This window comes from Pezoporus wallicus, unplaced genomic scaffold (genome assembly GCF_028554395.1).
Source record: "Pezoporus wallicus isolate ANWC-B61680 ecotype Strahan unplaced genomic scaffold, APGP_CSIRO_Pwel_v1 contig_10389, whole genome shotgun sequence".
Classification (NCBI taxonomy): domain Eukaryota; kingdom Metazoa; phylum Chordata; class Aves; order Psittaciformes; family Psittacidae; genus Pezoporus; species Pezoporus wallicus.
Window position 1 is genome coordinate 415,417 of NW_026637666.1, and position 26,526 is coordinate 441,942.

The following is a 26,526-nucleotide window of genomic DNA, read 5'->3' on the forward strand; positions in this document are numbered from 1 at the left end:
TGCTCGGTTTTGTGTGAGTGTACAAATCGGGTTCAAGTGGTTCAGGAAGGCTTTGTTCTTGGACGTGTATTACAGAAAACAAACATTAGGTGTCACTAAGACACTGAGCTAAGAGAGACGATACAACTGCAGCAGTACCAGCGGTTACAGGCCAAATTGATCCATTAGTTAAGATAACTGTGAGTAGTCACATTGCCTTAAGCTAAAGAATTTTTGTAAACCGGCTTACTTTATCCTGCTGAAATGTTCTTATCCAATTGAACCTGTGTTTTCTGAAGAATTGTGCTGAAGTGCATTGTGCTGACATGGGGCTTGTCCTGGCCATGCTGTGATAAGAGCAGCTTTGTGTATAGATAGTTGGTTTTTTTTTTCCTCTGTGTGTATGTAACATGCCCTTGCTCTGTGGTTAGGTGAGAGTTCTGTGTGTCCCTCGTAAGTGACTTTCTGTGTCCAAATGAAAGAGTGTCTCTGTCAGAGCTATCTGTATCAATGCCCTTGAGAAATGCTGTGTCAGATGGGATCTTACATGTATAAAGAAAGCAAGAATAAAAGAGAGCTTCAGTTCTTTGGTACATGAACAGATTATCTCGGTGTAACCTGTTCTGCATTAACTGTCTGCATTTAAGCTTGTACTCCATGGTACAGTGCAGCAAACATGAAATTATGTGGTGGAGATGACTAACAAACAATGAATTAAACTACTTTGTTTTTCCTAGCTTATGTGTGCTTACTGATACTGTGAGCCAGGTAGTACAAGGTAGCTTATACATGTTCCTAGAGGGAAGGAACTGTTTGGGTTTGTAGGAGGGCTTTTTTCTTTCCTTCTTGTATTTGAATTAGCCACAAGTTCAGGCACAGAATACTTGATGTTACGTCCTTTTTCAATAGGACAGTACAGCCAGGTTGTCTTTTTTTAACCCTCAGTACGTTTCACTTTGTCATAATTCCCAGCTTGTGATAGCATTGAATACTTGAAGAAAAATAAGACAAGAAATTGCAAGGCACTTTCTCTTAGTGTGCTTCATTTTTTTTGCAGAGGTATTTTTAATAAGGGGGGGGGAAGTCGAGTGAAATGATAAAAAATGCCAAATGTGGGGATATTTTACCATCCATCTTAACAATGTCAGCTGTAGAGATATTACATCACATTTTCAGCCTTTCATTTGTATATTCTGCAAAATTCTGAGGCCACATCCACAGAGGTGCAGCTTTGATCTGGCAAGTTATATGTGTTAGTATAATTTCAGTGTTGGGATGGCTTCTTTGTTAGTAAGTTTATCCTGCATAGTTTCTCAGAATCGTCTTTAACATCAATTTGAAGTATCTTTTCAGAGCAGGATTTAAATATCCAAAAACTTGGGGGGGGACATAACTTGGTTTGGGATTTTTTTTTCATGTTGTTATTTTTCTGTCTCTTTTTTTTTTTCTGACTTATTCTGAGTAAAATAAAACCTGGCAATTATGTGACTGACTTAATTTTTGGAGTTTGTTTGGTAACACTTTTTTGTGTCCTTTGGTATTATGCAGACTGTTCTTCTTGATCTTGCTGCATATTAAGCTTGTAATTAAGCACCATTATTCCAGTTAAGACTAAAAAAAACCCACATCTCTCTAGGTTAAAAACCTTTTAATCTGAAAAAGCAAAAATTTGACGTTTATGTGAAAACCCACTCAATAAGGTTATTATCTCTAGCATTGTGCTTTTTATTCGTACAATTGAACCTCTATTCAGCACTTAATAAAGTAATGCATTGCAGGCAGTCCAGTTTGTGTCTGAGTGATTATGAAGTGTTTATGACAGCTTCTAAGCTGACACTCTCCGTAATGGTGTTACATTGACTTCTAAACACCTTTGCAGTCTGCCTCCAGGAGTGTGTGTCTCTTTGCAGTCTGAGTGGTTTCACATTAACATCTCCTTGGAGTAAGATCTTTGACTACAGAAGTGTTACTTGCAAATGGAAGATACCGTTAGGGCTGCTTCAAAGGACTGGAATAATGTTTGGACTGCTGGGTGCTGGGGTTTTGAAGTGCAGCGTCTAAATCTGTATTGCATAAGAAGCGGAAGGTGTCCATCCAAATGGCTTTTCTTTGATCTTTGTTTTGAAATGGGGGTGGGAAAGTTGGAAGTGTTCTTAAAATACGCCTCGCTAAGTGGGGAGAAAGCTGGGACTATACAAAAGTATGGCTGGAAGTTCCTATTTGATAATTGTGCAGTGTAGTTCTGTGTTTTATTTGGAATTTGTTTTTCCCTTGCTCCCAGTTTCATGTTTCAAATACAATTGGAACTGGTTTCTGCCTAATGTGGTTTCCAAGTATCTGTTCTAGATGTTCCTGTTGAGGGAAATGCATGTTGGCTGGTTTTGTGGCAGATAATTCTTTGTTTTGTTGTACGCTGGAAGTTTCAGAAGTAGAAAAATCATCTTAATTTAATGTTTTGTATTACAATTAAAAAAGAACAATCAAGTTTGCATTGAATAAAGTAGGAACTACCAGAGAGAACTTTTAATAACAAGTGCAGATGTCTACTTAGCACAGAAATACTTAAAGGCTGAGGTAAAATGAAATTGCCACAGACTGATGCGATGTGTCAGCCCATATGGAAGGTAGCTTCCTCGTGGAGGCCTCTGGAATGCAGAGGACTCAGTGGGCAAGGATGGCATCACACGCTGCCATTTCTCCACTGCCAGACCTTAAGTTTCTTTAAATGCTCCTGTCAGTAATACTTCCTAAGTTGTTAAAACTGCAGTTGTACAGCAGATGGTGTGTGTATGTGGATGTATAGATGGATGTATATGGCAAGACAGACATGCCAGTTCCATTTTGTTTTCTCAGCTATTCATCAAAAGCCCTGTCTGCTGGGGTTTTTCGGTGTGGTTGTCTTTGTAGTTCTTTCTCCTTTGTAACTCTTTTTCATTTTAGTGCTGGGAAAAGGACTACTCAGTTACACAGAGTAAGCTGCAATCCAGACCTCCTCCTGATGGAGGGTGCCGCTGTTAATGCTTGTATTAGCCACTTGCAAGAACATAGTAATGACCTAACCTAGTAACTGAAAAATGCCCATGGACTTTACAAAACATCTATGCAAATAATTTTCTGAGGCTTTGGGTTTTTTACATGGAAGATGCTGGTGGTGTGTAAGAAATGTGCTGGTTTTACGCTCATTAAGTGGCTGCAGAACTGTTGGAAGCTTGTTGCATTTATTTATTAATTTAATTTTACTCATATCATACCCACCAGTTGCAAAAAAAGCACGTGCCACACTCTGCAAAAGGCTGTGGTGAGATGTGTCAGAAGAGTCCAAACAGCATTTCATGTAGCTCCCCTTGGATGGGGTCAAAGCTAAGCCGAAGACTCATGAGGGGTGTTAGTACCTGTATTCTACCTCCTTCCAGCATTCTCTGTGTCATTCTTGTCTTTGTGCAGAAATGATTAAAACCAATGCAGAGCTGTCCCCCAAATCAGAATTTTGTAGGGAGCCTGCAGCCTGGTCATGCTAAAACTCCTCTAAATGTATGGCAGAGTGAGAATGTTGAGGAAACTGTAACCAAAACCATTTCTAAGCTGTCAGTGATTTTTAAATTCACTTAGCGCTGTCATAATTTTAGGTGCTAGGTGCAGTTTCATACTTAATTCAGTCACTAGAGTGGACTGGAACATTCTTTTAGCATTTATATTCTTACAATCTCTAGACAATTAGAGCTGTTTTTTAATGAAAAAGCAGACTGTTAGAATTTCTAAACTAAAGTGATAAAATTTGGCCCTTTACTTACAGTCCTTCCTTCTTTTCTTAGTAGCAAGGGACTGGTAGTAATCTTTAACCCAATACAATTATATCACACAGTACTTTGTGGCAGGATCTGTCAGTTGCTTATTATCATAACATCATATCATGATATCTATATCATATTTAAAACATAAATCAGGTTATTATGACAACCTACCTCCTGATATCTTCCCAGTGCTCTGTGACAGCTTTCTAATATAAAAGCAGTTTCTATTCATACAGCTGCATGAGAGTTCAAGCATTGAGTTTTGAGCTCAATTTTGCTTCAGTTTGGTGTATGTTTGAGTTCTGTCTTTTTCTTTTCCCCCATGTGAAAACCATTTTCTATGGTTGGAAACTATTAGTTATCCTTAGTGTGAACAAAACTGCCTTTGTTCGTTATTTTTTGTGGGTGCAAACTGGTATGCTCCAAACAATAAAGCTCTGTCATCAAAAATTAACCAGCGCTCCAGATTTCTGCTCTGTCATATTCTAAGCAGTAGCTCAAGTCATCTGAGTGGAGGAGAGAGCTCTTCTTCATTTTCAATCTGTCACTAGTGGAAGAAAGTGATGAAGACTTCACTGGGGGCTGGGTTTCTGAATCAGTGTGTTCTTTACTTGCAGCCTTCCATGTAGGTCTGGGGCTTGTGGTTTGATACGAGGCACTGGGAAAGCTGAAATATTCTATCAGACCAGCTTGGACCCGTCATTTTGGATTCACTCTTTCATAGGACGAGTACCTGAAGCTGCTTTTATAGCTTAATATTCAATTCTTGAAACCTGTTTGGAAATATTCTTGGCTTTTGAAATGGGAAAGAAAAACTTCTAAGAGCTTTGAAAGCTGCCACTGGGACTTGCTACTTCCCTGGATCAAATCCAAAATGGCAGCCACAGCCTAGTTTCTTCACAGGTGCTTTTTGAAGAATTTAGAGCTCTGTTTTCAATTCATGAAGTCTATTTATATTTTGTCTATGCTTATGAGACGGTGTAGCTCAGGGGACTGGTAATGGGATGTGGAGCCTTTTACTTCTACTTGCCAGCCCACATCTCACCCAAGCTGGCAGTGACAAAGTTGTTAGCCATTTAGCGGTGGGGCTGGGCTTCTCTTAAATGTAGTTCCTTGTCCCAGTTTAGTTCCTAGTGGAATAAGTGTCCCATTCACAGAAGAGATTGGCTCTCTATGTTGGCTGTCTCAGGAGTGAGATAAGGCTTGAACTGGCAGAAAGATCAGGCTATATAATCTTTCCACCCAGAAGATGGTGCTTTCAGTCAAAATTGATACATGTGGCCTCAGCAATGGCAATAAAGTTTTATGTTGTATATTGATAAATGAAGGGCATTAGCATTAACCACAGTTAATTCAGAATTTTATAAGACTGCAAATAGCAGAAGTTTCCAGTGGTGGTAGTGTTTTTGAAGAAGTTAATTACAAGTCAAAGAAAATCTTGAACTCTAAAGCTCTGCTGCATTTTTTCAATGCCAAGCAAACCAGAGGAACAACCAAGCTGTTATTAATTCATGGCATACAACAATGCCCAATGCCTTCTATGATTTCTTGTTTCTGTTAATGGTTGGGTGGCATCTTGTATTTTCTCTGCCGTGGAGTTGTATCTTAAGATTAGCTCTTTTTTTGTCTCCCAGAAACCAGCAACTGCAAAGTAACTGAGCTCTGCAGATGGCTGATGTTATCTGAATCTTTTCTTGCTTATTTCTTAGTTCTAAAAAGTTTCCCCTTTCCTGGAAAAAACAAGATCCTACAGAGACTGAGGAAAGGACCTCTTGCACTGCGGTATTGGACATTACAGTGGTCTCAAAACAAGAGCTGGCCACCTATAGTCTTTGTCACCGTTAGGTCCTCTGGCTTTGGTTAGTCCATTTAACGTTTCTTTCTGTACTTTCCCCCAGTATAAAATGATAAAATAGTTACCTCTCAGATAACTAATTATAATTATTAAAAAGTAAAGCATTATATGTATGAAAAGAGCTGGGCTGGGATTTTCATGTTAGGTGCTGCAGTACCAGTAAATGTCATCTGGATTTGTATGTTCTAGGCTTCTCTTTGAAAATCTCAACTTCAGGCTTTACCAGGTCTTGGCATCACACACTAAATAAATGTGCTTTCTGGAGTTCAGTATATTTAATAGCAGAAAGTAAGTTAAGAAGGTTTGGACTTCTCAGTGTATCTTAGGTTTGGGACTGTAACTTTATTGGAAGTAGATGGGAGTTAGAGCTGACGTGCTGGCATAGTTAAAAAGTAGAAGGCGGTGACTGAATTGGGTTGGATTATTTTATGTGAATCACTTCTTCCATACTTTTGTTATGCTAGTTCTTTTTCCTCTTGTTTTCTTTCATAGCCTTTGAGGTGTGCACACATGTGAAGCAGCATTTTCATGATTTGGGGGAAAAATTATTTAATTGCCAATAACAATAGTTCCAAAGCCTTATATTTTTATTTCTTCTTCATTTCCTCCATTCCTTTTTCATAGAGCTGGTGTGCTTCGATGGATAGAAAACATGCTGCAGCCTTAATCTTTTTTCATCTCTTTGTTTGTGTGTCTAATTTCTTTCACTTTCTGCTTAGCTGTGCTCTACTTTTTTCCAAGCTGTCTTTTCTGCATGCAGGTGTTTTTGTCCATGTGGGGTTTTTTTTTCCACACTGCACTCCAAATGCACCATCAGTTACAATCAGCAGACCTTTACTGAGTTGATTTCTGATCATCCTTCTTTTGTCTGGGATAGAATCTGGTCAGCACGCTCTTCAGAGCAGAGGCCTCTGGCTGTCCCTGAGGGAGGATGAAAATTGTTTTGCAAAAGCTGAAGTACTCCAATGTTGTATGTTGTTCCGATGATGCTGCTAGCTGGAAGAGGAGAATCTGCTGTGATGGGAACATCCGCCTAATAAACTAAGATCAGGGCAGACTTAGGGATTAATTCTGATATTGATTATGGTTTAAAAATGTTGTGTCTGTCAGGAATAATTCTGAGCACATCATTAACAGTAATCTTGATTCATACCAGTGTGGAACTGCTAGCTGTTAGCAACTCTGGAATGGCTACCAATGTTGTTTCCCTGTATTTGTGTAGTTTGACTGTAACTCCATGCGGAATATGGAAAATCAGTAGTTTACTACATTCTGTGTTTGTTTACGGTGTACAGAAGGATGGGCTACCTCTGTAGTAAAGTGTTTTCAGAGTAATCCTATCAAAGACTTGTGCTTCAGTGGGGTATGTTTCATTCTGCCCATGTTATCTAAAGCAGTGATAGTAAATAAGGAGGCTTGGATTAAGATTGGAAGTAAGGACAAAGTCAGAAGCACTGCACTTAAGGTTTTTTTGGTCAAACAGTAGTAGGATTTTAACATTTTGAGTGTGTTAGCTGAAGTGCAGAAAGAAATGGGAGCAACCATAAAATGACGCTTGAAAAAGTTAACTTGCATTTAGTTTATTGATTCATAAGAACCTTATTCCAAATTGCATTCTCTTCTGATATTGTAAACTGCTTGTTTGGCAAAACTTTATGCCAACATTTGGCTATGATCTTAGTCTCATTACATCTGTTTTAAGTTGTTACTTATTTGGAAATTATCTTCATAATGTTTGCTGTTTTCCAAGTTTGACATTCCATATCGGTTCCGTTAGAGGCAGTTATGAAAATGCATTCTGACTGACCATTTACAGGAAGTCTGGAAATTCTTCTTAACTTCTGGTTTAATCTTTTCAAGACTGCCATTAGTGACAAACCTAATTAGTTTAACCCTCCCTGCCTCCGTTTTTAAACCTAATTTTTACACCTAGAGGATAGGGAGCATACCACTATATCAGATTCTCTCATCTTTGCCACCAATGTTTGCCACTCAGGATCATTGGTTAGTTCGCATTGCGCTTAGGATCATGTGCTATGCAGAATAAATGCTTGTCTTTCTGATTCCTTGAATTCTTGTGAATTTTACTCAGCAGTCAACTTCAAGTCTTGTTTCTTTTAAAACGTGTAGTCATTAAGAGTAGACAGTGCTCAAATCGCATTCACACAGTCTGAGGCACATGTGGTTAGAGGCAGGCATCTTTGGTGCTATGATTGTGTTGAAATCCAAGACCTGTAATGCATATTCTCATGCATATTCTCATTTATAGAAATTGTGGCTGGTTGGTTAGAAAGCCAGCTTATTTTGTTACCGACCTGTTGTGTAATGTCTTTCTACCTGCTTTCTTACGTACCAAGTATATATGTTTATATATATTTATAGGTATATATACTTTTTTTACGTTGTATGGTCACAGTGCATGTATTTTGCAGATCAGTGGTGAAGCTCAAGAGCTCTTTTCTGTCCGCCATGGTCCAGTTCGAGCTGCACGGATCTTACCAGCTCCTCAAATCAGTAAGTTTAGATTTATATGGTTTTTAATTAAGTGTATCTTTTTTTTGTACAGACCTTTGTCCAAATCATTGCTATAACCTCGTGTAGATTTTCCCATTAATTTTAAACTGTCACCTTCATAATAGCTTTCTACGAGTATTAGTTACTTCTTTTTACTTCCTACTCTGTAATCCAGTAATTTCTCCTCTTTCATCTTCACATTTTAGTTTTAATGCTGCTTCCTTTGTAGTTTAGAGGATATCTAGGTGTATCTGTGCTCAGAGATCAGTCCAGAGATGTTAATGCTTCTATTTGAAAGCATTATCAATATTTTATTGCTATAAAATAACATTGAAATTACTTTTGTTAATAGCAAGGTGGTGAGTGATAGCAGATCTAGAAATCATTAACATCTATTCGAATCTGTTATAGTGTGTTATAAAGTATATTCATAATGTTGATGCCCTTAAATCCTTTAGAAGGATAGTATGTCTTTGTTACGCTTTCAGGAGCTGAAACAATGTGTGTAAAACAATGCAAGAAGGAGCTGATCCGAGTAATGCAGTTTGTACAAGGAGAAAATGTCCTTTTCTGATTATTTTAATGTTTGAATTATGAAGAAAACGCAATGAAGTAGTTTATTCACGCATGCATCAAGTTTAGCAGTTGCACTAAGGTTTGTAAAAAAGGCTGCTTTTCCGCTCCAGTAAAGGTAATGAGAGAACGGAAACTGGGGCTTGAGGTGGTTCTTGCATCTAGTTTATGTAAAACTTTTGCTTAATTCTTGTAAACTTCATTCAAACAGTTTGACCTTTCTAGTGGTTGAACTTTTATCACTATCCCTTGTGTTCTGATGGGCACCTCCTCTTGTCAATACAGTTTTTTATGAAGTACTAAGAGAAGCTGCTTAGTTTTTGAACTGGATTGTTTCAGAGATTCTGAGCTAACCCCTGGAAGCGCTTGCTGCAAAATGTAAGCAGCTATGCATAAACAGGCAAATCTCGTAAAAAAATAACACTGTTCAATTTAAACACAAAATCTAATTTTAGACTCCTTAAAGGCTTAAGATCTGTTGGTATCCTGGCTCCTTTTTGGTTTCAGCAACATTTAGCTTATCTAAGAAGAAAGCTGCGTGGAGAAGAGAAGGCTGCGTGGAGATCTCATAGCACCCTTCCAGTATCTGAAGGGGAGCTATAGGGATACTGGGTAGGGGCTGTTCATTAGGGACTGTAGTGACAGGACAAGGGGTAACGGGTTAAAACTTAAACAAGGGAAGTTTGGGTTGGATATAAGGAAAAAGTTCTTTACTGTGAGGGTGATGAGGCACTGGAATGGTTTGCCCAGGGAAGTTGTGAATGCTCCATCCCTGGCAGTTCAAGGCCCGGTTGAATGAAGCTTTGAGTGGCATGTTTTAGTGTGAGGTGTCCCTACCCATGGCAGGCGGTTGGAACTGGATGATCTTAAGGTCCTTTCCAACCCTAACTATTCTGTGATTCTATCTATGCTTCCTGTAACTTCAGGTGGGCAAGCTCTTCTGTACAGCTGCAAGTAGCATTTCCACTTTAAACTGGTTGCCATGTTTTACTTCGTGATTGAAATGTATGACCAAGGCTTTTTGGTATTATGCTGGATTCCAGATTTTAGTAATAGATTATGAATTGCTTAGTGAACTGAAAAGCTGCACCCTAAAATCTCATTGTTTAAATTATTAGCAGTATAGTAAATCATACTAATATGAAGTGTTTCAAAGAAAGTAAATGAAGAAGGTTAAAGATTAAATGACACATTTTATATTGTCTCAATAATTTCCTAAAAAGAGGAATAGAAGAAGTATGGGTATATGTGGTTCTGTAACTTTGTCATAGGTTGAAATAACTTAAAGCAAAGTACTTTGCAAGCATATTGTGCCTTTTATTCTGTTTATGGGAACATGGCATAATTCCTGATGAGCTATGTTTTTTTTTGCTATTATGTGTGTCATTAAGTAATGGATGTCTATGCTCCTTCCCCTCTCAAAGGGAAAAAAGGAGAAAGAAAGTGTATATAGAAATGAAAATGAAGTAAATTAATTGAAGAACCTATAAGTTCTGATTTCTTTCTGACAGTAAAATAGTGCCTTCTGATTTTTCAGTCTAGTAAGTTACGCTGCTTATGAACTCCTTGAAGCAGTTACTGTTTTGTAAATTGCATATATTTAGCATCTGACAATGATAGTTGTTACATTAGAAAACTATTCAAATTAGCTCATATTAAATTAAGCCAAACCTTTTAAAAACATGTTTTGATCTCTTTTTACATGGCTTGGTTTAAATAAATCTTTGATTAAAAGTACATGAATGTATCATTGACCAGTATCTGGAATCAGATAAAAGTCAAGCTGTAATAAGAGGCCTTAGATAACTAACACATGAGCTTTAATGATTCTGAACAAAATAAAAGGAATTTGTAAAGGAGAAGCTGATTACCATCAGTAGGCTCAAACACTATTTTACTGTAAAGCTGTAAAAAGGGAATTATTGAAAATAGGACTCTCTTGGTGGATGGATTTGGCACGTTCCTGTTTCTAGATCTTAGGTTGTGATAAGAAGCTCATTCCCAGGTGTGAAAGGAAAGCTCATGGTTTTAACTTGGTGACTTTGCAGCAGCAGAACTTAATAGTTTGTCAACTATTTTGTTAAAATACTACAGTCCTTTGATGTTAGATCCTCTGCTGCATCATGTGCTTCATAGCATAATAAAGCATTGTTTCGAAAGAGTTACTTCATACAGGTTTATTTCATGCAGGCTTATTGCAAGGGAGACCTTCTCAAATCTGATTTAGCAGGTTATAAGTGGCACTAGTAGCAGGGATGTGGTGCGGTATCAGGAGCTGGCCTTGCACACTGCCAGCTCGGGTCTGGTGAGGTTTATTAGTTCAGGCTCTGTGCCATGCTAGAGCAGTGAAATGGCTCCTGGAACTGTTCTGACCTGGCAGCTGTACTGCAATGTTCGGGCAGGGTTTTGTCTGAGCTAACAAACCAGGCAAGACCTGACCTGGCCCAGCACTGCAGCACTTTGATGTCTCTGTGTCCATGGCACGGTTGGTCTGCAGCCTGGATAAGGTGTCCAGAAAGAATGGAGAGATTTCTGTAACTAACACTGATAAATGTAGACATTAACTCTTTTCTCTGGACAGAGTTCTCAACAGAGTTACTGTTGCCTGTGGTGGTAGGTGCAGCTTAGATTATTTACTACAGCTTGCAATATGAATTGCCTTTTTGGAGACTGAAGGGTTACACTGTGACCAAGTTCTGAGTTTATGAGAGGAGATAAAGAATATGAGAATGCCTCTGTCTGGACACTGTCAGAAATAAGAATACTAAAGCCTGGCACTTTGTGTGCCACATGCTGCATTATCTGCTGAGCTGGCTGGCCTGCACAGCTTTTAACTTGCTTAGTTCTCCACTTTCAGATCAGTATGCTGTGGCTGAGTTTAGTACTGATTTAGGTGTATACAGGTGCCTGCTTTGCTGGGCTCTGGATTTTTCTGTCTCTTCAGGCAAAACAAGCTAAGAGTTGTCTTTGAAGACAAGTGAGGACTTTGTGGTTATTAGAAAGGAGAAAACGTTAACTGATAGATAAAAAACAAAGCTGGAGCTCTGCCAGTTAAATTTAGCTGCTGTTCTCTGTAAAGAGGAAACCAGGGTTGGTAACATCATTGTAGTTAGTGATAATGGGAGACCAAGCAAAAATCAGGGTGGATTAACTCCCTCCTCCATTTTATATGATTCAGATTTGTGATGTCCTCATTCCTAAAGTTCTGTGTATCGGGCTTCATCTCCCACAATACCTAATGGCTTTACTTAGCCGCTCTAACCTAATTACTCATATTCTTTGTCCCACATGTTTTCCAGTTTTTCACCACTCCCTCTATGTGGTGTTTTCCCATTTTTCTGGCTGTGTGAATACGAACTTGTAGAATTGAAATGATCCCGAGTTCTGTATAGGATGAAGTGTTCTGTCTTGGATACGCCTGTATTTCTCTTGGGTGTTTTCTCTTGATTAACATTTCTGTGATGTTTGTAGAAACATTCAAAATACTACTGAGGTGGATTTTCTGTAGTACTTGTGTGTTGTTTGGCCTGTGAAGTCACTAATAGAAAAGAGTCAGAACTCTTCTGTCTTTAAAGATCTGTTGTGTTCTGACTTCATTTTGAGGTCTTTTGCAGATATACTTCTGGAGTCAGTGCTAAGGAAACAATACATTTACTTCAGTTAGCTTTGCTATTCTTTTTCCTACAAAATCACAGTATTGCTCTTTCTAAATGAGTCAGTATGCAGCCTCCCATTTGTCATTGCTTATCCCAGGTCATTTTACAAAACCCTGGCCAAATACCTGCTTTCTGCCTTGTGCTATCCCATTTATTAAGGCAGGCTTGCATAGTTTAAAAGTCGATCAAGGAGCTAGGAATGGCTGTAGGAATAGCATTGTGTGTGGTAATTCATGGTTAAAGGGGACATGATGACAGGCTTGCGTGTTGAAGTTTAGATCAGTCATTGTCTGTTAAACCTATTTCCATGTCTCAGCATTATGAAAATAAATTCCTCCAGTGAACTGAATTAATTTGTGGCCATTTTCTAGATTATGCTGCTTGCAGAAGAGATGATATAATAGTCCTGCATCTCTCAGGGAATTTGCCTGCTTAGTCAAATTGACTGATGTGGGGAAAAAAAGCAAATCAGAAAGGAAATAAAGGAAAGAAATCAGAGGTACTACATTTAAAACTACAAAGACCCAGAGAAACCTCACGGATGAAGGGTTGAAAACCAGAATTAATATGAAAAGCTAAAATTAATTGGGACACAGAAGTTTTGCACTTGAAAATCTGAAACTGTTGAAAGTTTAAATTTTGCAGCAGATTTATCTCTGTACTCCTCCGCTTACATGTCTGATGTTGGTAAAATAAAACTGGAACCTCAAAAGCTGACTTAGCTTTATGTGCAGGTATACTTAAAAGAACTATAATATTTAGGTTACTTTCTAAAGGAAGGCGGATGTGTGTTTTGTATATATTCAACCACTTGGGTGGCTTTAGTGGTTTTAAGTCCCTGAAGACCAAAATAATTGCATAGTGCGTGTAGCAGAAGAACTAGCCCTACAAGCTGAACAAGCAGTAGCAGTTGGTAGCTTGGTTTGGATTGGTTTAAGTGGGTCGTGCAGGTGTGCGCTTCAGTTGGGTATTTTGTAAGGTTATGTGGGTTGTTGTGGTATAATGAATGTTAATGCATATGGATTATAGAAATTACAGAATGGAATTCTCAAGCATAGCAAGAAAGCCTTTTATAGATGATACAGGGAAGAATTTTGGCGCATGACATTTAGAAGTATTCATTTCTTTCAAGACGTGTGGACTGATCTGTATGCCACCATTGCAGTTCTGGCCACACCACATCAGTGCTTTAGACCAATACAGCTTAAACTTTCACCATGTTAGACCGATACATCTCTTAAGGTCTTTTTTTATTTCATACAAGATTCAATAAAAATGAAGTATTTCTAGCTGCCTTCAGCTAATGTGTGACTTCAGAAACATTGATCTTTAGTAAGTATTTCAAGGTCATCTTGTAATTCTTTTTCATATAGAAACTATGTAGTTACTAGAGAATACAACTATGGTGCTGCGCAGAAGAAAGACCAACTTTTTATAAACATTCATAGCTGTGTGTCTGATAGAAGTGCCCAGACTAAGTTCTCCCACTACTGCTTCCTGCGACGTTGCTGTCTTATCTCAGAAATGGGAGGGTGGGGTGGGCCAAGGAAGCACTAGGTATGAAAATCATCTGGAATTGAAGCGGGTTCTAAGGTGGTAACTTTTGGAGGATGTGAGAAACGGCATGAGGATGCAGGTACCGGAGAGGAACATTGAAACTTGACACGTCTGGGTGATGGTGGGAGTTAAAGGAGGTGGAATCATATGATGGTCGCGTCTAGAACATTAATCCTAAAGGAGCACCTGAAGTTCTGGCATGAGGACAGCAGTGGCAGCATCATTGGTCAGATTTGGTACCGAGTAATGCAGTTAAAGCTTATCTGTGCAGTAAAAAAGAGAATTTAGAGATGCTACCCTGAAGCTGAGGAGAATTCACACACTATGCTTAGGACTGACTCGAGCCTCTTTGCATCTGTTTCAAGTAGCACATATGCTTTTTTGCACTTGTGTTCAGTAAAAAGCAGAAACAAAATGGTAGTGATGAAGAAATGTTAAGAAAGATCCCCCCCCCCCAAAAGGCAGGAAAATAGGGAGTGGAAACCATACATAGGGAATGCCAGCCATGTGGCCTGATGTATTTCCAGGTACTGGCTGGCTACTGCGCTGTTACAGGGCAGGACCACAAGTGTCACACAATTTGAAGTAACAGAAATAAGAGGAGTTTAGTTGAACGGGAGATGCACTGGTACTAAATGGCTGTGATGGAACTTGATCAGTGGAATTACATAGCAGACAGATATACTCCATTGTGCACAGATACTATTGCTAAATAGGTCAGAATTTAACATTTGTACAGTGCGTTTCTTACCCAAGGGAAGAGAGGGGACTTTGTGTAGTTTTGAGTAATTCTTGAGTTCCTGTGGAACTCACTGGGGTTTCATTTCTGCTCTTCAGAAAGGTGTGCTGCTCCTGCCTGTTACTATTATTATTGGCATTATTGAGAGGCCTTAGGGAGGCCCAAGAGATAGCTATTCACAGTTTCATCAGAGGTACAGTACATAAACTGCTTGGAGCTTATGTGTGGGTAACCTTTTGACTCCATAAAGTTCCACATGTTGATTTGTATGAAATTTCATTTAGCCTCAGATACTTGTTTTTTCAGTTTTAAGCATTTTAACTGAAGTTAGTTGTTTTGTTGGTTTTTTGTTAAAGAGCATGTATCATTTAGCTAAATGGAGCTGTAGATAAGGTGGTGCCTTATTGGCAGGAAGGGCAGTTTTCATTACTTTAATTGTGTGATTTGTCAGGATTTTCAGCTTTTCGTAAATGCTGCAGTGTTATATGACAGAATTAAAAGGATTTAGAATAAAAGGAGTTTAGGAAAAAGACTTTGCAACAGGATTTCAATACTTTTTGTATTGGAGGGATTTAGCTGGCTGTTTTTCATTTCAATCATCCCGCTGCACTCTGTTAAACACCGTGTGTGGAGCCAGGTGTGTGCAGTGTCACTGCATCCCACATGCAAATAAACACAATTTTACAAATGAAAATTAATCCACCATAACCTGGGAGATTAAACCCCACCGCAGAACGAGAAAGGTTGCGGGCTCCATTAAGCATTGCAGAGAGATCAACACATGTTGCTTTTTGCAATCGCATGAATGGGGCTGCTATTAACCTGATTTAATGCCCTGCAGAGTCCTCAAAGTAATGATCCTTTTCTACAGCATTAATATTTACGTTCTGAGGGTATGTATTTGAAGTAGAAAATGGATTTTTTTTAAATGAGGGTCTCATTTAAATCAGAAATCAGAAGTTTAAGCACCTATTGTACAAATTTTGCAAGTCTCCACTGTAGGTATTAAAACCAGGCATTCCTTTTGTGCAGTTGTTTCCCCTGTACTCTCCACCACCTTCCTTCCCCTTGTTCTCCCTTCCTTGTCATTAAACTTGGAACTAGAGCATAAAGAAATGTATGAAATCATGTCTCTAATATATCCTGGTTAAAGAGAAATACCCCAAATAAAGTGTTGTTAAATACTTAAGGTATAATCCTGGCTCCACTTAAATCAATGTCAGAACTCTTGGTAGTCAGCGTTTCACCCTTAATGCTGAGGGACTAGCTAAGTGAACAGAAACAAATGGAGTTCTTCTGTACAACACAAAGTGGCTGCCAGATTCTTAAGAAAACTATATGTTTCATTTATCAATTTACAGGTCAGTACATACAGTACAGGTGTGACTCATAAAAGACCTTGAAATAATAGGAATAGAAGGAAAATACATTTGGCTGGTTTAGATCACTTGTAAAGCTATTGTTGATGGTGAAGTTATTGATGGGACCCATTTGACTTTATAAATACCCAAATGTGTAGGAGGGAAGACTTCTCCTTGTACAGATGAGAGCACTGAACAGTTTTTGTTACAAATTAATGGCAAGTACCGGAGTTATTAATAATTAACAGGGTCTGTCATGTGAAAATGGATATTGTTAATTGTTGTGCCTTTCGGAAGAATTGATTTAGTGCAGTACACCCCTGTTTGTGAATTGAATTTTGAGCACACTGTATCACTATTATTCTTTATAGATCAAAGGGTTTGGTGTATAATGGAGGAGAAAAAAGCACAATTCCATTGTTCACCATACACATGAATACCTATAGATAGATAATTAAAGAGGCAAAGGCTGAAAGAAAAAATAGGAAAGGCTGAAGGAAAATGAGTAGTAGTGGTGGTGGTTTTTAATCTGTTGTCTAAGCTGGGTAGAAGCATACCCTTTAATTCAGTAAAACATTATTCATGAGTAGAAGAGAGATTATTTTTTATACTCAGTTTTATTTCTGTTAGGTGGCAATAACACAACGTTTAAAAAACCTTGAACCCCCCATTTTAAGAAGTGTGGCATATTTAACAGTTTGATGCCTCTGGCTGGAGGTTTGACTGCAGTTTGGGGAGGCGGAGAGCTGGTTTTCATTGCCAGCTCCGGTGGCGGCATGCACGGATCCGTGACAGGCAGAACTGTCTCAGCCCCTTGGTTAGAGCAGAGGACAAGCCTGTGCCAAACTCTGCTGTGGGACTATGCTGGTGTTACCTGGTGAAGCTGACCTGAAAAGTAGATGGGATTTAGCATTAGAGCTGTGCTTTCACTCTGAGTGAACTGCAGGCATAGCCTGCGTCTCGCTGGAAATTGCTTTCTTAAAGGCTTAAATCGCTTGGTGGCAGAACTTACCGAGGACTCTTTTGAATTGAATCTGGTATTTCCTTAGGCCAGGGCATGGGCTGTAAGCATGGGTGTGCTTTGTGCAGACGCTGGCAGCCACCTTGCCAGGTGCTCCAGAGTGTGGCTGTGCTTACACTGCGCTTTTACGGTTAACACTTTTCCACTCCACTTACACCTCAGTAGAAGAAACTGGAAACCAATATGTGTGACCAGAGTTAGTGACAGTCTCATTACTGACAACTTTGTTAACACAATGAAAAGTGAGCAAGAATTACCTGTTAAGAGTTCCAGAACCCTTAACCCCAACTGAAGGGAGGAGGAAAATAACTCCAAAATCCTAGCAAGATTTTGCTGCTCGTTTTGTTGCTCATTGCCATTTCTTTCGAGAACAGTTCTTCCACTGTTCTTGACTCTGCCTGTTATTTGTATTCCTATCACTAATCTTGTACAGGCTGTTAGTTTTGTATTATATATTCAGTATCCTTCCAAACTATTGGGCCCCCACAGCATGCGCACTTGCACTTTGAAAGGTAACACAAACTGAATATAGTGATTTGCTTTTTCTTTCTTTCCTCTTATTAGGTGCTCAGAAATGTGATAATTTCTCTGAGAAGCGGCCCCTGCTTGGTGTGTGCAAAAGCATTGGATCTTGTGGGTAAGGATGTTTTTCATGAAGAAAGTTGTATGTATCAATTGTAATGTCATCTGAAAAACGCTGGTAGATTACGTCTTTAAAGCTCTGTTCCTGTTTTGCTCATGGGGTAACACTGTGAAGTGCTTTGAAACTTTTTTCAGCGTGTCAGCACCCATTTGCCTATGACTTAAACATTTCAAAAGGAGTAAAAAGTAGAGACTCTTGATATAAAATAGCTGAAGAGGTGTTTCAAGTTTATTTTGTCTCAGTGTAATCACAACTGTATGAGTAGCCTTTTCTGATATTAATCCTGATCAGAATTATTATTGATAAGTGCTAAAGCAATCTCTGTGTCTTAAAAAGTAGCTAAAAGATGCTTTCAAGCAGCAGTTGTGAATTACAAGCACCGAGCAAGTTTGTTGTTCCAGCCATTCATTGTTTATTAGCAAAATACTTGTTAAATCCACTTCTTTTGAATTAGGAAAATAAGTTAACAGTCTGGTCTTGTGCTCTCTGGACAGCGCTGTTGTATTGCTTTTCTTACAAAAGAGGGCCGTAAGATTTTGATGGTTGATATGTTGATAAAAACAATGCAGAGGATTTATATATATACCTACAGGGAAATACTTGCTTTTCGAGGGTAATCCTCTACACAGCGATCCAAAGGCTAAACAGTTGAAGTAAATCTTCGTGCAGTTGTAAGACTAACTCCATGCCGCACCTTTCTGAGTTAAGAATTTAATCACTGTGGGTGTGGAAGAAGACTGTGAGGTCTCTGTACATTTGTCTGTATGTATCAGTACTGTGTTAAACTAGAATATTAAAGTTACCTGCCTTAAATGTTTAAAACAAAAACCACGTATGCAGAGGAGTGACATGTCTTTCTATTGATGCATTTACAGCTTGCAAAGCTGTTTATGGTGACTGTTCTCCTTTTCCCCTGCCCTGTAAATGGATGTAATCTCATGAATAACTTTTTCTAAATAAGAGTGCATTTAACTGCAGATGCAAATATTGCTCTTCTAGGAGTTTCTGTGTTAATGCAGTGTATTTATATATGTAAAGGATATGTTGGGTGGAAAAAAATACTTCTCTTCATACCCTTGCTTTAGAAGCTGAGATGCCTGAGAAATGAACAAACTTGTTTCACTGTTGCTCTATTACTCAGTTAATGAAAATAATTCAGATTATTGGTACTTTCTGCTTTTCTACAAAAAAATGCATGTGTGTTTTCGAAGTGAACGGATTGATTTGTGTAACTATTTATGAGTAGTTAAATATCTGCAAATAGAAGATTTTAAATCAGGCTTTCCACTGCGACCAGAAGGCTAGCACATCATTCATAACAAAGGTGGCTGTGTTACAGGCTCTTGTGTACCCATTTAATAAAGAACAAGTTCGCTTGTGGTGGTAAATGTGCAACAGAAAATGCTGAAACATTTTTCTACATTTACTGTTCATTGCAAATGACTTTTGAAGGAGTCCTTGCAAATGACCTGTTTTGTCAGAAGCTTTCAAGTGAAGAGTTTATTGATAGTTTGCCCTCATCTGGAGTCACACTCCTTTTATATTGGCTCAAGCATTACACTTGTTTTTTTTTTGTTACATTCATAGGTCATTTGATTACATTTATATAATGGTTGTTATGCATAAAGCAGAATTTGTGTAGACCACTAAAATAGCTGTGTTACAAATGGCCTCAGAACCTGAATTGCAATTTTAGTTCTGCTCTTAACTGGAGGTTTTGTGTTTAACATCATTTCCTGTCTATCCTAATGCTTGTAAACAGATAAAACACCTTGTATAATCACGTATCTGAAGAAAATACTGCATTTACTCTAGAGCATTTATTCCAAAGCAGTTGATGTATTCACTACAGCCATCTCTTCACTTGCTTTGGAGATCATGCTGGCTGTGGCATGAAGCCCTGCAGCTGCCAGCACACTAGTGAAAATGTGTGGGGAATAGGAGGCCTATTCTGTCTGCTGAAATGGCAGGTGAAATAATGAGTGAAATCGTCTAGTACTGACACTAAATTATTTCTTGTTGAACAGAAAGGTAAACTGTGTGTTTTCTCAAATGCAACTTTAGGCTCAAAGCAAATCCGAAAGTGAAATCCAAGTCTTCCAAGGCACAGTCTGTTACACTGATGCATTAAACTACATTGTCCTTCTTTAACATAAACTAAATGAGATTGGACATGGTTATGACAATAGGGCCAGTGTCCTTATCTTTGAAATATATGGTCTCACAAGAAACCAGTACCACCAGCACAGCCCTGCCTGCTCTTTCCCTAACCTCATTGGGACACCAGGTGAAAAATGTGATCTCCTGAAGTGTTTTTGCTACTTCCATAGTCCTCTGGCTTTTTCCCAATCAAATTTCACCCAGGTCATTATCTAATATGTGTCAAAAGGAGAATGATTTTAGGGAAGAGAAGTTCAAATTCTTCAGCCTCCATCATCATTTGGTTACATTCCCTAGTAATTCTTCACAGTTTCTGACTTCTGTTTGCTCTGCTCACACTTGTTCCTGGAACAGCCCTGGTAATTTGGACATTTCCAAATAGGTTTCTGTTGTGGTCTGTTACTAATAAATAAGGGACGTGGTTCACATTTTGGAAGATTTCGTGGCTGGCCCTATGACTTACTGTTGAAGAATAAGTTTGGACCCTGCTGTATCTGGAGACAATACTCTAATTGAAATTGTTTTTCCTGGCAATTATTTATGCAGAATCCATTTTCAGTAGCTCTTCTAGAAAGTGCTTTGAAGTTGTTCTTTTTTTGGATGGAAGGTGAAGAATAAATGCATTTTACACCTGGCTTATAAAACATCAGTAGGTTGTTAAAATCTTCATTAGAGTTTAGGAATTGCTGTAAATGATCACATTTTTGACCATAAGAAAACCCAGGTGTTAGAACTCTTAATACCTTGTGGACACAGTCCTGTGTGATGGACGAGTGATTGTACGTACAGATGTGTTGATGATGTTTTGTGATTTTATGGACTTGTGCACGTATGTTCAAATGTGTACAGAAATCTTTGAGAAATTTGAATTCAGCGTGCATGAAAATTCCACAAGCAAATTTTAGGCATTAAAGGTGCTAAAACATTAAATAATGTAAATCTGATAGCATAGAGTTTTTATCTAGATAGACTGTGCTGTCATTTAATAGTATTTTATCTTTTAGGTCTGTATCAATGAGATATTGACACGTTTGAGTTAGGAGCCGGGATTTCCTGGTTCTGACCGCTAGTCTGCATTAGTGGTTACCATCAGGAAATTCTTCTCTTTTGCTTTAGCTTTAGCTGTAAAGCAAATAGACTATAATGAGAGAAATAGGATAGAAAGGTATCCTTTTTAATGTAGAACATTTGCCAATCTGGAATCCAGAAATTCTCAAGTAGTTACGAATCGATAACCTAAAATATCATTTATGTTAAATAACGTCAGTATTTTTCACTCTCTAATGTGCCATGTGTTTTATAATGGAAACAAATTAATAAATGATTTTATCTCTGATAATATTCTTACACTTCTTTCCTTCATTATGAAACAAAGAAGGGTCTAAAAGTACTTTATGCAAGCTAATCTTTGCCTAAAATCAATGTTTAGGTTTATGTTTCATTCCTGAATTTTTCTTCATTGTTACTTACACAGTGAAAGATCTCCTTGGTAGTGTAGAAATACAACAGTTTACCCAGGATATCCCCTAATGTTTTACTGAATTACAGATTTTTTGAGAGGAATAAAAATATCTTGTTAATATAGATTAAAATAGATTTAACAATGAATTAACTTAGAATTTGATTTTGAGGAACTTTGGTAACTTTGATTTGCATCTTCTCTGTAATGTAACCTAATACAGTAGTCACTGATACATGCTGATAAAACTGATTCTTTTGAATATCACTGTTAAGGTCTTAACATTATTTTAGTATTGGTTAATTTTAAATCCCGACTTCTTTGTTAGAGTCACGGTTGAGAACCTGCTCTAGAAAATTAATTCTCCTGTGTCTAAAATGTTAAACTTTGCACTTGTAAATTTCTGGCACTTGTTTTATGTAAAAATTCTGTCGAGGGAGATTTGCCACTGATCTCAACCCTTGTGATCCCCACAAGGAGTATCTTTACAGCAAAGATGTCCACCTCTGCCTTGTGTCTGAGGTTCTGACTAGCTTTTGGTAAACACATTTTTGCATTTTAAAAGTCAGATTTTCCGTCTAGTAAAATGTCTGAAATGCCTAGCAGGGGGGTTGGACTAGATGAGCTCTAAAGGTCCCCTTCTAACCCAAACCGGTCTGTGGTTCGCTGTATAATCTTTTCAAAACAATAGTTTATGCAGCCCCCAAAAGGATGCAGTCTTGACACATAAATGGGAAACAGATTGTGGTTTTTGGCTGATACCGCTGTGCCGGTTTAGATGTTGGTTCAGTCAACTTCAGTCTTAGATTACAAGATTTGCAAATTAAAGGAAAACCGAAAAGGAAAGAACATCTGCATAAATTTACTTTCTGTGGCGTTTGGTAGAGGCATCTTGCTTTGTTTGTGGCAGTAAGGTAGAGCTTTATACACCCACAAAATGAATTGATGGGGTTTGCTATGTATTAATTAATTTTCTAGGTGGTGAAACATCGAGATCAGTAATCTCTAAACTGAACACAATTTCTCCCCTCTTCCCTCCTCTCAAAACAGTAGAGGGTTGGCCACAGAACTGCCTGCCAGGACCAGTCATTGTGTCCTGTTTGGAGCTACTCAGTTTGAAGATAACTAGATAAGACCAAGTATATACTCCTGTGTTTCCCATGTGGGTGGTTGTTACCATAGGAACACATTGGATCTATAGAACACCTTTGAATAGACTAGAGAGGTCCACATTACATCTGACGTACTTTTTGTTCTGCTCAAATATAAACATATAGTTACCTTAAATTCAAGTAAATGCTTCATTTTAGCTAATGGAGAAGTTTAAGGGGAAATTGACCAGTATAATTTTGTTTTATTTTAGATTATTAAGAAAGGAATCATGGTTTTGAGCGTGATTGCAGACCTGCCTTTTGCTAGGCAACATAGGTAACGCAAAAACTGACAAAATAGAAGTGACCACACTAGGAGGTGGGTGGGGGGGGAAGCATGCGTAGGTGCAGGGAAGATCAAGATGAGTGATGGCAGTGTCTTACACATGAAACCACCTCTCCTGAGCACAGAACATTTTGAAGACTTTAAACCCTACTATTTACCTTTCCTCAGATGCCAAGTGTTCTGATGACTCAAGTGTTTACCCCATCATGCTTAATTATGAGTTACCAAACTTTGTTTCTACTCTAAAGATTTTTTTGCTTTTCCTTATTAGCTGAGCAATTTACTATACGTAGGGGACAGAATTCTTGTAATGAAGAGCAGACTGGTCTAGCTAAAGGATTGCATCAGTACAGCTGTGGGCTTACAGCAGGGGAGGCTTCTGTGCTGTGATTCAGTGACTAGAAGCAAAGACAACTTAAAATTCCTACTCACCTCATGTGCTTGTACTGCTGCCCCTGCGCAGCCGCTTTCTGCATCACTGGGCTGTGTTCCTTCGGCTGGTTGTAGAACCATACGGTAAAGGAGAGGACAGAAATAATCCAAGTAAAAAATAATGCTCCGGGTGTATTTTTGGATGATGTGGATTATTCCAGTCACCTGGTTTGCAAACAGTTGCATGCAAAACTGCAAGGTGCAACTGGGGATGCACGCCGTTGTAGCAGGAAGGTGGCAGTGAGCACAGAGGTTGAAATTTGTTAGGCTAGCTTTGCTGCTAAAGCTCCTTAACCATGAGCTGTGGTCTCCCTTGCTTGCTATAATGCTTTATTCTGTTGCCCATCCCTTTTTTAACAGAGCAAAACAAAGAAGGTGGAAATCCTGTAAGTGATTTGTCCCAACACCCACATTACTGGAGAGCATTATTGAATCTTCTGTTAATGAATCATTCAGCAGGAGATGGGGGAAAAAAGAGTCTTGAAGATCTTGAAATGCAAGCCAGCTCTAAGCCATCCTTACAAAAAATATTTGCCACTTTGGTGCACTTGTCCTTTGTTCAAATAGCCAAATACAGATGCATAAGAGATTGGGAATTTATGCCAAAATCCTATGTAGGCATGTATGGTAATCAGGTAACTGTATGAGTTCAGCTCATTGAAAGATCAGTTATAGAAGATTAAAAAGCTTGAGGCCAGCAGATTTTTCAACCTTCTACGTTATGGAAGGAAAGGATCTCAATCAGTAACCGATGCAGCCAGCCTGGTGCATGTGTGAGGTTTCTAGCATACATTTTTAGAAAGGCATATTAATGTAATGATGTCAAGTGATGGAAAATTTTGGATGACTTGAAGAATTGGATGGAGGTCATTTAAGGGCATGAGAAGCAAGAGGTGATCTTTTTTAATCATGGGAGGAGAAAGGAAATAAGGGCAAATTAAAGGAGGAGGAGTAGTTGGAGCAAACAAAATGTGTAACTTTGGCTAGCCAGCTTTTTTTTCCCCTGCTGATCAGTTTACAAGGCAAATCAGTTGGCAGCACATTTTCAGGAAGCGTGCTTTATTGACATGGCTACTGCAGATTAAAACCTACCAACCTTAACACAAGTTTAACTCAGGAATGTGTTTGTGGGAGTGTTAAGGTTTAGGTAGAAAGCAGCTTTACATGAGTAAGAATAGAAACAACTCCATTAAAGCGTTAGTATTTCCTCACATTCAGACTTTAGAATGACATGACCCCGTTCCTTATCTGACAAAGTAACTGGTTAATGCTAAAATGCAGTGTCCAGTTCGAAGTGTCTGTGGCTTTTAATGTTTAAAATTAGCTAGCTGTGAAATGATTTGTCAAAGACAAACAGCAAAGCTTTCTGGAAGGATCACCCAAGAGAAGGAAATCAGCTATGATGAATGAAGTTCTTGTTCACAGTTCTCACACTGCTCCGAGTAACTCTCCCTGGGTTATTTTTACTGTAATGCCATTGCAAATGCCTATGCCAGAGCCAGAATCATGCAGTTGAGTGTGTAAAGGGTGTATCCAGTCAAGATAAACTACAGCGTGTTTTTTTCAGATCACACATCAAAATGCGTTGGGTGATGGTTATGATTTTCAGTTGTATTGGACACCATGAAGTAGATTTAATGAAATCTGTTAAATATTTGTGGTCTTTTATTGAAGACCATGCAGAATTCATTTTGCTTAAATTTCTAGAGAGCAAACTTAGTGTGACTGGTTGTGCCCTAAAAAGTATAGGAGAACCTTTTGAGTAAAGCTCTCTTGTTTCTGTTTCCTCTGAGGGATTGAGCCCCAAAGGCTCTTACTGTTGGAAGAACATTAACTGCAAAGTGTGCTGTCCTATCAACTGCCTTGCAAAGATTTCCTTCCGTTCTAGCAGATGAGAAACATCATCCTCACTGCTTATTGTAGGACAAACGCATTTAGTCTCAACAGGTTATGTGGTAGCTGTTAAGATCCTGAGAGACGCAACCCCTGAATAAAGTAGTTTGAATTCCTTTTAGTGATGTTTGATTTGATTGTTATGTGCTAAAGGTAGCAACACCCTTCATCTTGGAGCTCTTCAGAGCCCTGATTTTTTTCTTATAGCTTGTTTCTATAATTAATGTACTTCAACTAATTTTGCAATCTTGAAGTAATTTTCACTGGTAATTCTGTGAATTTTTCTCATGAATTAGAATGAGAATGGGATAAAGCAGTGCTTCCATTTGTGAATACAAGGGTAGGAAAGATCTGGTGTTTTTCTGCTATCCCAAATGTTTGTCTGAGTGTACTATAGTAAGAAATAACCTCTGAACTATAATAGACTGTTAATCTTGGATCAAAACTGGAAGAAAGAAAATGGGTATTTGGGGTCAAACTTTGACCAGTTGGTGAGAACTATGGGTAATTTTGACCTTCTAAAGCTTTGATTTATTATGCTGTAAAAAGATAAACCTTTTCTAAACGATCCTTGGGATAGCGTGGAGGCTTGGGAGAGCAGATTTCCAAGCTGAGGCATAGTTTCATTTTACTGCTGTTCCAACCCCCCGTGCGTGTAATGATACGGGGAGGAGATGGAGGGAAGGAAGTAGCCGTTTGCTAAATGCGCAGCTAGATAAAACCAGCTGGAGCACATACCTTCCTTGAGTAACTTGTCAGAAGAAGCACTACAGGGAAAAGATAATGCACAGCGCCATTACAGGCAGAGCTGCTGGTTCCAGGGCCACTTTAAATTCCACTTTAAATTATTAAATACTGTAAACGCTATAAAGTTAATTAGAAGAGGAACAAACTCTACAAAGATAAATGTGTTTTCAATATGTTTCTCAGGGAGGGTACAGTAGAAACCAGTGAATGAGAGGAAATTTATTTCTGGCAGCACTCTAGACATGGAACTGTGGTTGAACTTTTTACCCTCATTACGTCCCCACTAATGCCTGCAGCGGTCTGGAATCAAAGTGGCCCTTCAGGCCCTGGAAAGTCTCTGATGTGGCGAGCGTTTGTTGTGTGATGAGGGTTACTTAAGAAAAAGCGGAATATTGTGACAGGGTTTTTTGAGATTTCTCAGTTACCACCCACCTCACTTGTTGCCTACAAAAATAGAGTAATTGTTTGCATCTGGGTGTTTTTGTCTGTCTTAGGAATAACTGTTATAAATCAATGTGACAAAGACCCAGAGAACAGTTGAGGATTATATTTTCTTTCCTTAAATGTTCTCGGGTTATTTCGATGTTAGGTACCGTAAAGGATTTAAAGTGCATTGCAAAATAGGCAGAAATTTCGGGATGACTGAACTTGTTCTCTTTTTCTGAGGATATGAACACCATCAGATACTGAGTTCTCAGACAATTCAAAT

General features: G+C 38.5%; 1 protein-coding gene across 14 annotated transcripts in view; it reads left to right on the forward strand.

Annotated features, from left to right (window-relative positions):
* BCAS3 (BCAS3 microtubule associated cell migration factor) overlaps positions 1-26,526 on the forward strand; it is a 361,207-nt gene that overhangs the window by 9,520 nt on the left and 325,161 nt on the right. For all 14 annotated transcript variants that reach the window (XM_057407125.1, XM_057407127.1, XM_057407119.1 and 11 more), the window contains 2 exons: positions 8,058-8,139; positions 17,611-17,683. In XM_057407125.1, coding sequence (XP_057263108.1) covers positions 8,058-8,139; positions 17,611-17,683 — 155 coding nt within the window. The remainder of the gene's footprint in view (positions 1-8,057; positions 8,140-17,610; positions 17,684-26,526) is intronic.